General features: G+C 45.2%; 1 protein-coding gene across 1 annotated transcript in view; it reads right to left on the bottom strand.

The window, feature by feature from the left end:
• Niban1 (niban apoptosis regulator 1) overlaps window positions 1–14004 on the bottom strand; it is a 148430-nt gene that overhangs the window by 4665 nt on the left and 129761 nt on the right. The window contains exons 9-13 of the mRNA XM_020177066.2: window positions 11852–12039; window positions 8188–8349; window positions 6610–6720; window positions 4705–4812; window positions 410–521 (exon numbers count right to left, since the gene is read on the bottom strand). Of these exons, the coding sequence (XP_020032655.1) occupies window positions 410–521; window positions 4705–4812; window positions 6610–6720; window positions 8188–8349; window positions 11852–12039 (681 nt within the window). The remainder of the gene's footprint in view (window positions 1–409; window positions 522–4704; window positions 4813–6609; window positions 6721–8187; window positions 8350–11851; window positions 12040–14004) is intronic.

Below are 14004 nucleotides of genomic sequence, written 5' to 3'. Positions count from 1 at the left end.
ATCAGGCCCTGCTGCTGAAGTCACCTCCACCTGGCCTATGTCAAGGAGCTCTTCTCCCTTGTCCTGTCTGACACAGCATAGGGAAGCCAGCTCTTCATGAGAGACCACCAGGTTTAATCCCATTAAGCCTCCATTTCTCATCTGTAAAACAAGGCTTGACATTTTCTCATCTCACAGTCTGCATTGCATTGAAAGAGAAAAGAATGTTTAGCAGGCCAGCATAGTGCAAGCCAAGTCATGAGTGTTCAGTCAAGGCTGGCATCCTTCCTTCTTTCCTTCCTTCTCCTTGCTGTCTTCCCAGCACACCATACCCAACTTCCTCTCCTCCTTTCTTACCTTCCTGAGTCCCTTCCTAGGGCTGCAACCCTCTGCGGAGAGTTCTCGCCAGGGCCAGGTAAGCCGACCTTACCTTTCAGAGTTTCGTCAAGAAGGAGCTGGTGTAAGATCTCTTCATAGACATTTTCCACATGGATCATACTTGTGTGATCTGCAAAGATGAACTGCTCATATTTCTGAAGCTCCTGGAGAGTGAAAGACAAGAAGATGCAGGGGAAAGGCATGAGATACCAGTCTCAGAGGAGACGTGGAATGGACTTCCACTGGTGATCCCCTCCTTGAAGGACACGGAGGAGGGCAAAGTTGGCACACAGGCAAAAGCTGCTTAAATAACAACTTTGTCCAACAGTCTTTGTGTTCTCTTTGATCTAAGACACCGTGTACCTCATATAAACTCTACAGATCCATGATAAGGTGGCAATCAGCCACGGGGGGTTCTTATCCCTATATCCTTGTATGGAACACGTCCTAGGTACTTCAATGTGGAAGACAGCAGAGATTTTTTATCATCCCAGTGTCTTGTCAGTGGGTGTTGGGTCTTCTTTTCTGTCTATTATAACTGAAGTGTTTCTTTCTTCCTTTTTTCTTTAATGTCAGCAGTACTTTACCAATGTATAAAGTGTACATATTAATACATTAATATGTATTAATCATAATATGTATTAATGTATAAAGTGTACATATTAATATATTAATGCAAAGACTTAAAAAGTACAGCCCAATGACATTAAATACATAAATATACCCAGGTGAACATAACCCAGATTCAGATGGAGAACACTTCTAACACCCTTCCCAGCACACACCTCTCCAAGAGAACAATTTGACATTGGTCACGACAGATTCACTTTTGCCCCTTCATGAGCTTTTCAGATTTTTCCGTGTTGTTATATATCAGCAGCTCGTTCCTTTTTATGAGTAAAAAGCATTTACTGTGTGGATAAACTAAAATTGTTTTTTCACACTCCTTTGACACTGAGATTTTTCTACTTTTTAGCTCTTATGAATGTACATTGATAATAGGAAAGCTTTTTTTGGGAGGCAATCTCGCTATGTAACCCAGCGGGCTTTGAACTCCCAATCCTCCTGCCTCCATCTCCTGAGTGCTAGGATTACAGGTGTTTGCCACCACACCGGGCAGATGTATGTTTAATGTTCTTGGACTGGGGCCATCTTCTGGTTGGAGAGTCTCCTCTGTCCCTCTAACTGGCCCTGACACCACTAATTCCCTCTAGGATGGTCCAGGCATGGTGTAAAGTCTCCACCTTCCCTTCTTTCCAAGGGCTTCCAGATGGCTTGCCTGTTGTAAGCATGAAGACAGAGCTGGGAACACAATGTACCACATTATACCCCAGTGATGAACTCAGTCATCCTTGCACCTGATGGTGCTGGGGGAGGGCTCCTGATATGTGGCTCTTAGAAAACCAGGGACTTAGCACTGCAATTTGATGCCTTTTGCCTGGATGGTCAACACTTACAGCAGGTAATTGAAAGCTACCACATTCAGATAACTTTCAGAACTAAGACTTGGGGGAGCTGTGGCTCGGGACTATACTGCCAAGGGGCAATAATGGGATCCTTTCACACCTACCTTCAGGCAAAGGCCTGAAGAGGCATGAGCTTCAATGACCCCTAGAGGGTTCAGGACTGATGCACCAATATGGAAAGAGCACTGCCCATAAGACTGGACACTGCTCAGGACTTGCTTTTGTCCCTGACTAAGCCACACCACCATTCTGAACCTCTGTCTCTTCTTTCACACTGGCTCAGGCTGGAACAGGATTTCATTTTCCCTTCCTGGTCTTTATCTTCCCGTCACTCATACCTCAGGACCGTGTGAAAGCATGACTCTGGGAAGTCCTCTCCAGTGCCTTAAGCAGAGTTCAGCACCTTTCCTGAACTCTTCCCCAGAAGGCCACTTCTGTGCTCCCCTCACATAGCATCCTGGTAACCAGTCTTCCACCTCTATACTGTGCCCTCCAGGACAGCAGGGTGGCCCAGTGGCCTGGCACAATGCCTGGATCATGTTTAATATGTTTTTTACAATTAAATACATATTTGCTGAATAGAGGACCTTCAGGTTTTCAGCCAGCTACATGATTCTGTGGGAAGGACTAACCAAGGGCCACTGGATAGCAGGTCTTCTACCCTGAACTGACTGAGCTGTGTCATATTCTTAATTCTCTGCCTCAATTAAATTGGAATCCCAATAGGTAAGACACCTAAAAAACTAGATAGCATTTGTTGCCCTCAACGCAGAGAAACTAAAGCAGATACTTTAAAGCAACTGAGGCCAATAGAAGAAGGGGACCAGGAACAAGAGAAAAGGTTAGTTCAAGAAGAATTAACTTAGAAGGTAACACACATGCACAGGAAATCAATGTGAGTCAATCCCTGTATAGCTATCCTTATCTCAACTAGCAAAAACCCTTGTTCCTTCCTATTATTGCTTATACTCTCTCTTCAACAAAATTGAGATAAGGGCAAAATAGTTTCTGCCGGGTAGCAAGGGGGTGGGGGGAAGAGGGAGGGAGTGGGGTGGGGGGGGTAAGAGGGGGTGGGGGAAGGGGGGAGAAATGACCTAAACATTGTATGCACATATGAATAAAATAAAAATTAAAAAAAAAATTGGAATCCCAAGGGCGGGTCTTGGGGAGTACTTTTTTTTTTTTTTTAAAAACTCCCCAGGCAATTCTAACATACAGCTAGGGTAGGATTGAGTCGAACAGATCTAGGAAGTTGATACTTTAAAAAACCAAGGAAAACATTAGTAAAATACAGACTTTTTCTACTAAGCAAATACCCTAATTTATCTATTTTTAATAAATCCAGAATTTTTAAAAGCTTTTGATACAAACACACTATCCTTTATTACTGAAAACTCAGGGTCCCTGCTCTTTTGAAAGTAGTCTTTCTTGATTAAAAGTTGCAAGCTCCTCTTACAGATTGGGCACAACTCACTCTGCCGAGGGGACTCTCATTATCCTTTCCTCACTTGGGAGGAGATGGCTCTGAGGCCCTGCCTTTGGGATTGAAAAAGAAAAAACTCCTAAGCAGAAGGTTTGTGTACAGATGTATGCACACGTTTTCAGGTGCTGAATTGTCTTGCCACATAAGACCAAGGGGTAGTTATACAGACGAAGTCTTTTCTCCCTTAGCTTAATCAAATCCTTTTTTTTAACCAAAATCCTTTTCTACTAAAGAAATATACCTCCATAAATGAGTGCAATACTAGATAAGCCAATGGCTATCTGAAGAAAAAGCAGTATTACAAAATATTAAAATGACCAAAAAAAAAATCCCACATTAAAAACACACAAAGGATTTTAATGTTCCAATGCTTGGATACTCACCAAGCTTCCAAAGAGTGCTTTTTAAGTTCTAAGCTCTTTATCATTAAGTCCCAGAGGGAGCAGGTCTTGCAAATGTCCTGGCTCTTGAATCATTTTTGAAATGTCCAAGTAGGAATCATGGTGGACACCATTTACTGAGTACCTACTGTGTTATGGGTACGTGCAAAGTTGGTTAAACTCTGGTATTAACCAGACTCTGTGCCTATTGCTTAACAAGTCAAGTTTTCTCATTTGCATAATGAAGATACAAATAGTACCCCTCCACTGGCTGTTGTGAAATTTACTTACATAATCTACACAAAACATTTAACAATGCCAAGTGCCTGGTAAGAATGCATCAGTATTAATTATATCTTTCCAGTCTTTTCAAACTTAAGAAGGATACTGCAAAACATTATCTGCATTTTTTAGAAGACAAAATCTAGACCAAAAGAAGAAAAGTGACTTGCCCAGAGTAGAAATATGGAAGAGCCAGGATTTGACCCATTGCTCTGCTCTGAGACCAAGTCACACCTTTGCCCTCGTGTGCCTGATGCTTGCTGTACTTTTACAGAGTGCCACTGATTTCAGTAAATAGAAGTTACTGGAGGTAACAGAGCAAATATCCTCCTGTGGCCATGCTCCTTTCTGATGTAGTGGCCAGGTTTCAGAGAATGCTGACCTCCAAGCTATACTATAATGGGGAACACAGGCTCTCCTCAGGCATCCTCTGAAAACTCTGTGCTTGGCTCAAGTTCAGATCATTTCGCTTTGCGATTCCCTCCAGTCCAGGGGTTGCAAACTCTGCCAGCTTTTTCTATGTTTAAATCAAGTTAATTGGAACTTGTCTGTCTGTGATCATCTCTGGTTGCTTTGCACTACAACAGCAGAGCTGAGCGGCTACAATACTTCCAACCAAACAGCTCACCAACTCCGCCCTGGTCTAGTCTGGTCCTTGCAAGTATGGCAGGGCGAGGACACGTCTGACCCTCAGAGACAACAGGAGCAGGCTCTTCGGCGCAACCTATTCCCTTACTGGTTTGCATGTGGACGCCAGTGCCTTCTGCAGGGTAGGGAGCGTGATTTGAACCAGTGCCTCCTGAAAGATCTTCTTTCGGATGGTGCTGCTGTCATAGTCATATTGCTGTCAACACAGAAACATATGCTAAATTGTAACATTGCAATCCGTTAATGTAACTTAAACAAAACCCCCACCCAGACACCTATGTCATCTTCCCTCCCTCCCCTCAGTTTCCGAGGGTCCTCACATTTCTACAGTCTCACAGTGCTTTCTATGTAATTCCCACATGTGCCAGGTGTAGGCTTTGACATCATGATCCATCTCATCCACCCCTATTACAAATATGGAAATTGAGGCAAGATCAAAACAGAGACTTGACGTCTGTTTTACATAGAACTAGGGGGTGAGTTTGGACTTCATTGCCCCTGTCTGGATAGGCAGGCCCGTGGGCACCGTGATCATCTATTACTCTCCGTCCCGCAGACATGGCCAGTGGGGTGTAATGATTTCTAGGACAAGAAAGGTAACGGACACCAGGGTTTGAGTTTAGATGTTACTCCCAGGGGGTTACAGACAACCTGGAGAATAGTCACGGGCAGGTGAGCAGAATGGTCAGACCAAAGGAAGATGGTTAAAGAGAGGAGAGCACCTACATCAGAGGCAAATAATGTCGGCAAAATTAAAGCCCTATTCAAACAACCTAAGGCTGCCATGTGGGAAAAGGGTATGAAGAAAGGTGGTAGAACTAGAATTCCCAGTGGCAAGAAAACATGTCTTTGTAGGCAGAAGGGTCTAGAGATGGAATGAGCTGTCCTGGGAGGTAGAAAGTTGCCTGACACTGGAGGTGTCCAAATCCTAGTAGGAACACCCCTGGCAGGAATGTTCTTGACATACTAGGTCCCTTTCTATCTGAGCTCCTAAGATTTGGACACCCTTCTGATTTCTCTCTTCCTTTCCTTCTGTCTGCTAAAGCACTACGTAATGGTACCATTTTCCTTCAATCCAATTGCTACTGCGTTATCATTTGTGTTACCATGGTCAATATTGCTTTTAATCTCAATGATTTGGTTGCCAGAGTTTTCTCCTGCTTGTGAGGCATCAGGTCTGAAATTCAGGGACTTACCCCTAGGCTCTCAGGGACTTTGATCTATTCCAAAGCACTGTTTAGGGGAAGCAGGACATACTTTCAAAAAAAAAATAGTGACCTAGGTTGTAAGGACAGTTTTAGCTGTAAGCTCACCATTAGCTAGCCTGGCGAGCTTGAGTGAGCCCCTCTAGCTTTCAGAGGGTCAGTTTCCTCATCTGTACAATGACGATCCAGAATGGATCTTGTCAGATCCATTCTGACAAGTTCCTATGAGCATCAAATGAAACCGGGTAGGATTTGAAGGATTTGAAAATACACTAGGTATGTGCGAGCTCCTCTTACTGCAGCCATTTTAATGTTCATTTAAATATGAAGCACACTTGAAACACTTTCAGCGGGCGTGTATCTTTTCTTTGGGGGATCTCCTTTGCCTTGAGGTTTTGATTTTTCTTTAAAAATGTTGGGTCAATTTAATGGATTTTTATTACACTGTAAACTCTTTCAAGACAGAGACTGTGCCTTGCCTCTTTTCATATACCATGTAATAGGCACAGTGCTGGTAGTGCACAGCTAATAAATGTCGGCTAAGTCCGATGGCTGTAAAAACTGCCATGCCACTTCTGTGGGCAATGATGCTTAGGACCTGCGGTACCTATAGCAGCCACTAGATGGCAGAGCAGGCACGAAAGTCAGGCTGAGGGATGCTGCCCGCTGGGGCTTTGGAGAAGAGGGACCGCCAGCATGAAAGGGAGAAAGGGGAGTTTTCCACTTCACAAAAAAGGAGGGCCACTTTCATGCTAGAAGCTTCCCACAAGTGAAGGTGAGGGTTTTACCTTTAAGACTCGAAGCTTAACCTTTTCAATGGCAGCTGCTATTCTGGAAGCCTCTCCTTGGAGATGAGGGGAGAGCAACTGCTCAAAAGTGAACACTGCATTCTCCATCAGCTGGAAACCAAACCAACAGACAGACAGACCGCAGTCAGATGTGGGGCCACCAGCCGGGGTCTGGTTGCCTCAGCTCAGACAGAAGGGAGGAGATGAGCAGTCAGGGTCCCCAGGCACTGCTCTGGGGTGACCCAGGACACCAGGGACCCATCCCACTCTCTGTATCATGAGACAAGTAGCCATGTGGCCACTGTAAGATCAGAAAGGTCTGGAAACTCCCACCAACACGTATATCTGTCTGTCTGCACGTAGAGCTGCCATGCTTATGGGTCAGAAAACAGCGGCAGGCCAGGTGTCCTATTCCCTGAAATTGTGCCTGTATCATTTCTCTAGAGACTACCATTCACTGCTGCTTGATTTTGTCCCTTCGTCATCCTTAATCCCTCAAAGTGTGGAGGTCAGATAATAAGACAATAACACCGCCAATAATTCTCAAGAGCACAACCTCTTTTCTTTCCAATGCCTATGATGGATCGAAAGCATCCACCACGTGCCTTTATCATTGCACTTCCAGCATGGAAGCGAATTATCTAAGAATCTGATTCCCGGAAGCAGGATCTAGCACAGTGTTGATCCCACAGTGAGTTCATCCAGAACTTCTGTGAAAGAGAATTGTGTCTGATCACACCCTTTCTTCATTTAGGAAACACTATAATGTGAAAAGAGTCTGTGTATTCACTCCTGTTTCCAGAGAAAAAAGGAGTCTACCAAGTAGACTCAAGAAATTCAAATTTGAAGCTGTGGTTAATTGGTTCAGTTTTCCATGGACTAGGTTGGGGAATTAACTTAACAGTGGTTCTCAATCCTGGCAGTGGGAATGGAATGGGGGTGGGGGAAGTTCTTTAAATCTTACAAATACATGTGTGTATGCACACATATATGTGTATATATATATATATATATATACATAATATACATATGCACACATATATATGTATTCAAAATCACTGGAATGGAGTATTGCAAAAGTATTTGTTAAAATGTCCCCAGGTGGGTGGATCTGGTAGTGCATGACTATAATCCCAGGTCCTCGGGAGGTAAAGATAGGAGGATCATGGTCTGAGGCTATTGGGGCAAAAGTGTAAGATCCTAACTGAAAAATAACTAAAAGCTAAAATGGGCTCAAGTGGTAGAGCACCTTCCTAGCAAGTTCAAGGCCCTGAGTTTAATCTCCAGTACTGCCAAAAAAAAAAAAAGGCTCCCCAGGACTTTCTAACATGCTAGCAGCAGCCAGGGTTAACTCGACCAATCGATCAGTTATCAACTGATGCTAATTTATTTTCCTAGCTATTTCAGTTCATCAGCATGGAGGAAAGATGGAGCAGCTGGAAGGGCCGAGCATGTCCTCAGCCAACCTGAGTAGGGAAGGGCCTCATTTCCCCGGGCTCAGAACACCCTGCTTCATCTCCCTAAGCACATGTTCCTCCCTCTCTCCGTCATCACCGATGGATGCCCTGCTGCGCCCACCTCTTGCATGTAGTTCTGTGTCCTCTGGATGACTTGATCCACATGGGGGACCTGGAAGCGGCTCCGGAGGCCCTGCAGGCGCTCTTGAAGCAGGGTGACTTTAGCATAACACGGTTCCATCTTCACAGAATCCAGCGGAAGTTTCATAAGCTGCTCCAGGTACTGCATTTTGGGGAAGAGAAAAACGAAAAATGCTTTCAGACTTAGGAACCGTATTTCCTAACACTTGAACTTGCAATAACCAGAGTGAATCACTATAGGTCTGCTCCGCCTGTGACCTCTTCAGTTGTCTTAGTTCCCTCTTCCAGTGTGAGAAGCAGCTCTGTTGCTAAAACAGAAACCCAGGGAAGAATCAGCCAGGTGGCCGGAAGACACAGTGGTGCACTCAGAGGACTCCAGCCTTCTTGAGTTCTTGGTGGACTCCAAGGTCAAGAATAAACCAGGCAGGCTCTTTGGCACACAGAATTGCTGCAGGGCCTGAGCCTCCAAAGCTTTCTTCAAGAAGTGACTCCCCTCTCAATAAATCTCAGAGAGATGGGAGACCCTGGACTCCTACTCCCTGGGCAGGGGGAAGCAAAGGTTCCTCACAGTTCTATGAGCCTATGAGGCTCTGCCAGTGCCCACAGGGTGTCCCTCTGCTGTGGGTTGCTCCTGGTAATAGGAGATGAGAGGAAGAGGCGTAGCAGGGAAGAGGAACCCAGTGTTAAAAGCTGGGCGGCAAGGGTGGTCGTGTATCCCTGTAATCCCAGCACTGGGTAGATGGAAGCAGGAGAATCACAAGTTTGAGGCCAGCCTGGGCTATACAGTAAAATCCTGTCTCAAAATAAGTAAACCCCAAAAAGGTGGAGTAGCACCTATTCAATTTGTACAACTGGTAACTCAATCAATGAGTGCACAAGGCTTCCCACGTCAGATCTCAGTTGGCTGAAACCCTCGAGTGTTACCAGCTTGCTCTTAAACTAGGAATATGGCTGCAACCATAGGCTTTCTATTTTTCTAAGTTTATCTTAAAATGTTTTAAAATGGAACTTTGGAAGTTCAATATAAACAGGAGAATGGGTGAAGCAGTAGAAAGAAAACAGAGGCTCCAGGGAGAAGGTGGGAGAAGGGTGGGGGAGTGGGAACACAAGAGGACGCAGGGTGTGACAGGCATCGATTTCCAGGAAAAACGGTCCCTTGAAGAAGTGCATTATGGGAGCAGGCCTCTGAAGTGGAATTCATGATCAAAAGCGCTCTGCTGAATTTGCTCCGTGTCTTACAATAAGCAGTGTGTCATTTTTAAAAATATTAAGCAGCAGAGGAAAAACCGGGTGACCGCTTTGTTCCTATCAGATCATTGCAAGTTTAAACAAGTGACAGCACCTGTCACCGCTGGTGACCTGGGGAGAGCAGTTTGCAACCTCTGCTATTTGCAACCAGTGCAATGTAAAATTGAAGTCCTTTAACGGAAACATCTGATAATGTGAGGAATATGCCTTTCAACCTAGAATCTAGCTCACTGAAATAACATCAAGACACAGGGATGTACAAATAAGATTACTGATTGCAGCCTGGTGTTCACAGTGTCAGCAGTACTGGAATGGTTGAATAAATCATGGTGTTCCCTACATGAAATATTATACAGCCACCATAAAGATGATTTAGAACTAGAACAGTTACCTTGGAAACTGTTTCATGAAGTGTTTTTGTATAAGAAAAATGATAAGGGGAGTAGTCTTAAAAAGCATTATCTCATTTTTCTAAAAGCAAGCAACAGCCTATAAATGTGTGTGTTTTATATACAACAGAAGCAGAGAAAACTTAGTGTATGCTAAGATTATGACACTGGTTATTTGATTGCAGGTGGCTGGCGTTGGGAAGCAATTCTCAAAGGAGAAAAATAGGCTTCATTAGGAAATCTTACAGCATTTGTGAAGAAATCCTCTTGTGAAACTGTGCATGTGTAGGTAGGCATAAGAAAGGGACAACACAGAGGGTGAGTGTGGTTTGCAACAATGAATTATATATTTTATAAAGAACTAGAAGCCCAAACGATGGCCTAAACAATGTATGCACATGTGAATAAATGAATAAAAAAATTTTTAAAAAAAGAACTAGAGCGTTTGAGCTGGACATGGTGGTACATGCCTGTAGTCCCACCTTCTTGGGAGGCACAGATGAGAGGACCAAGGTTCAAGCCAAGCATGGTGGTGCATATTTGTAATCCCAGCTACGTGGGGGCACAGGTAGGAGGACTGAAGTCTGAGGCTGGCCCCAGACAAGAAGCAAAAGATCCTATCTGAAAAAGAACTAAAGCAAAAAGGTCTGGAGGAGTGGCTCAAGTGGTAGAGTTCTTGAGTAATAAGTGGAACACCCTGAGTTCAAACCCAGTATCGCCACAAAACTAAAAACAAAAAGAAAGGAAAAACTCAAACAAGTCTGAAGGTGCTCAACAAAAAATATATTATACAGCAACTCAGAAACATGTACAATTATTATGAGCCAATTAAAATGCAAAAGGGAGATTGTAATGATATGAGAAGGAAAGATGAAAGAGAAAAGGCAAGGGAGAAAGAGAAAGAAAAGGGGAGGAAGAGAACGGAAAGAAAGGAAGAAGGAAGGAAAGAGAGAAAGAGGATGAAAGAAGGGAGAGAGGGAGGAGGGAGGGAGGGAGGAAAGGATAAGAAAAAATGTTACCAAGTTCGCCCTGCTATGTCATGTGTAAAACCACACTGTGGAGTTGGGTCTGTGTCATGAGTCACCCCCAGGGTGCACCAAATCCTCTAGAGGCCTTGTCAAAGTGGACCCCAGGGCCCCACCCCCAGAATGTCTGATTCAGAAGACTTATAGTGGGGCTTGAGAACTTGCACTTTTAACAACCTGGTGATGAAGACACTGCTGTTCCCGGGGCCACACTTTGAGAAACATTTGTCGGTATCATCAGTCTGTAGCTTTGAAAACCAACAAGCAAAAGCTTTCAAATGAGAAGCTATGCTTATTTAGAAAAAAAGGAAGTACAGGAAAACTGTTTTTATCAGTTAACTCAGGGAGCTGGGAGGAGAGGTGGCCTGGGAATTGGGGCTGGTTTAGAATTAATGGGTGTCAGTGCTGGGGATTAATTTTGTCTACACATACAGTACATTACATGTATTTCAGTATATTGTTTCACTTTTGCAACTTGAAAACAATTAATACAGAAATTTTAGCTGGGGGTGATGGCTCATGTCTGTAATCTCAGCTACACAGGAGGCACAGGATGGGAAGATGGAAGTTTGAAACCAGCCCAGGCCAAAAAAAAAAAAAAGTTAGTGAGATCCTATCTCAAAAACAAACCAGGTGTGGTGGTGCATGCCTGTAATCTAAGCTATCAGGGAGGTGGAAGTAGTAGGATTGCTGTCCAAGGCTAGCTCTGAACAGCAGGAGACCCTACCTGAAAAATAAACTAAAAAAAGCAAAATGGGAGTGAGAGTGTGGCTCGAGTGGTAGTGAGCCTAGGCACAAGGCTCTAAGTTCAAACCCTGGTACCACCAAAAAAAGAAAATTAGGTGGATGGATGGATTCATGAGTTGGTGAGTTGGATGGATGGAAGCAAGGACAGATGAAAGGATACAGGGAAGGAAGGAAGGAAGGAAGGCAGGGAGGGAGGGAGGGAGGGAGGGAGGCAGATAAAGGCCGAGGTCCCCACCTCCTTCAGCTGCACCCTGTCTCCTGCGGTGAGCACGCTCTGGCCGAGCTCCCCCACTTCCCTTTCGAAGAGCGCGCGGACCTCGCTGAACCCCGAGCTCACGGGCCCCATGAGCTCCTCCAGAATGGACGCCAGGAACGGCTGCACGCTCTCCCCGCAGCTCCTCTCCGCAGGCTGGGCCACCATGGCTGAGGAAGGAAAGAGCCCAAAACACATGTGATTTAGGGAAAAGTCTGATCGGGAAACACCGGAGCCAGGCCGGGGCTGGACGCGCCCAGGGAGCCATTTAGCAGAAGGCAAGTTCAAGTGCACAGCACGGGCCAGCACCGCAGGACGGAAAGTCACCCAACACTGTGAGAGCCGGAGCAGACAGGACCTGTCCCCTCCTCGGGCTTCCTAATGGCCTGGTCTCTATGAAGGTGCCATGCCTAACAGACAGAAGGGCTGGGGGCCAACCTAGCCACCCACCACCTGCACCGCAAATGCACAGTGCATCTTCTGAAATCATACTCCATTCAATTTTCATTCACTTCTCTAGCAGCTGATCAGTTGGCCTCCTCCCGCGCCCACCAAGACACTTTAAAAAAATTCCAGTCCAATCTCCACACAAGTGAACCAAATCCTTCCTTCTACCCCCACCCCCAATTAAAATAAAACAAAAACATGGTCTTCTGTCTGATGGTGACAGGCTGAGTGGCAAAAACGTCACTACAGCGAATCATGAAGATGGATTTTAAAATGCCGCCCTAATTCCACTCCCCGGAGACAGACACTAATGTTGGATTTAGAGGGGGAAAAGGAGGGTACAGATCCTGACTCAGGGAGGATCTGTCCCCTCTGGGTGGGGCAGGGGGTGATCATAACCAGCCAGGTTTGGAAGCAGCAGTGCAGTGGGAGAGGCTGGGTTCACTCCACAACCTGGGAAGAACAACTTTGTCACAGGACCCTAGGACAGAAAAGGGAAGTGGATGTCCAACCCCTCCACGCTACAGATGGGAAAGAAAGAGGACTGGAGACCTTAGAGAGTCAACTCTAATTTGCAATCTGTAAAGTTCCTATCAGCAAATACTTGCTCATGGTGAGGAGATGGCCACAGTCTTTTTTTGTGATGCTGACGTTTGAACTCAGGGCCTTGAGCCTGAGCACTCTAAGCACTTGAGAGTTTTTTGTTTGTTGTTCTTTTGTTTGTTTTTTGTTTTTCAGAGAGGGTCTTGCTCTAACTTTGCCTGGGAATCCTCCTCCTCTGCCTCCCCCGAGTCGCTGGGATTACAGATGTAAACCACCACGCCTAGCCTGAATGGCTACATTCTCATTTCAGTTTGCAGAAGAAATATGTCAGAGTCACAGAGGATCAGATTTTCACCTCTGATTCTGAGAATCTAAGATGATCGATCCTATAAATATTTGGACTGTAAAACATTAACCAGGTCATAGAATTACTAGGGGGGGAAGCCCTTTTAACGGTATGACTTAAATAAGAAACAATCTGTGACTTATAATAAAGACTTGTTTGATACCAAAATGCGAATTTTTTTGCCAGGAGAGTACCTTAATTGTCAGTTAATTAAGTTTGTGAGAGAAACTATTTGAAGGCATCTGAAATTTCAGAATAATACTGAGTACTGGTGACATACAGAAATGACTTAGCAGGATGGGCTGACGCACCTGCAGAGTGGGGCCGAGCTCAGTAAAGGAGGGCCTGGCAGGGAAGGATGTGTTGCCCTCTGTCTGCTGTCTCATCTCTGATTGACTCCAGCCCTCTCTCTGTACCTCCATCTGGTGTCCTCTTACCTGGGCCTTCCTTCCTCCACTTCTTAAAAGCATCCTACTTAGGTCCTGAAGGCCCAGCCCAAATGTCACCCAGTGGGGACAGCCCAATGCCCAGGAACCACCACCTGGCTTCCTGACCTGTGTCTGCAGGTGTTTCCTTAGGGGCTGAACATGTTTCACGTACCACACGGGTGTGCTCGGCTATCTTTCAGGCAGGCAGAGATACTGTTGTGATGAATGGGCTGTGTGACATTGATTGATAAGCTCCCCTGGGGTTATGGCAGCTGTCTGCACCAGTAAGGCAACTGATGACATCTGAAAGGCTGGGGTCAGAGGGGCAGGGCTCAGAGTCTGGTGGTTTTGATCTTGGGCAAGTTCCTTCC

Source organism: Castor canadensis, chromosome 11 (genome assembly GCF_047511655.1).
Source record: "Castor canadensis chromosome 11, mCasCan1.hap1v2, whole genome shotgun sequence".
NCBI lineage: Eukaryota > Metazoa > Chordata > Mammalia > Rodentia > Castoridae > Castor > Castor canadensis.
Note: the sequence above shows the minus strand (reverse complement) of the source record. Positions and strands in the feature narration are given on the sequence as shown.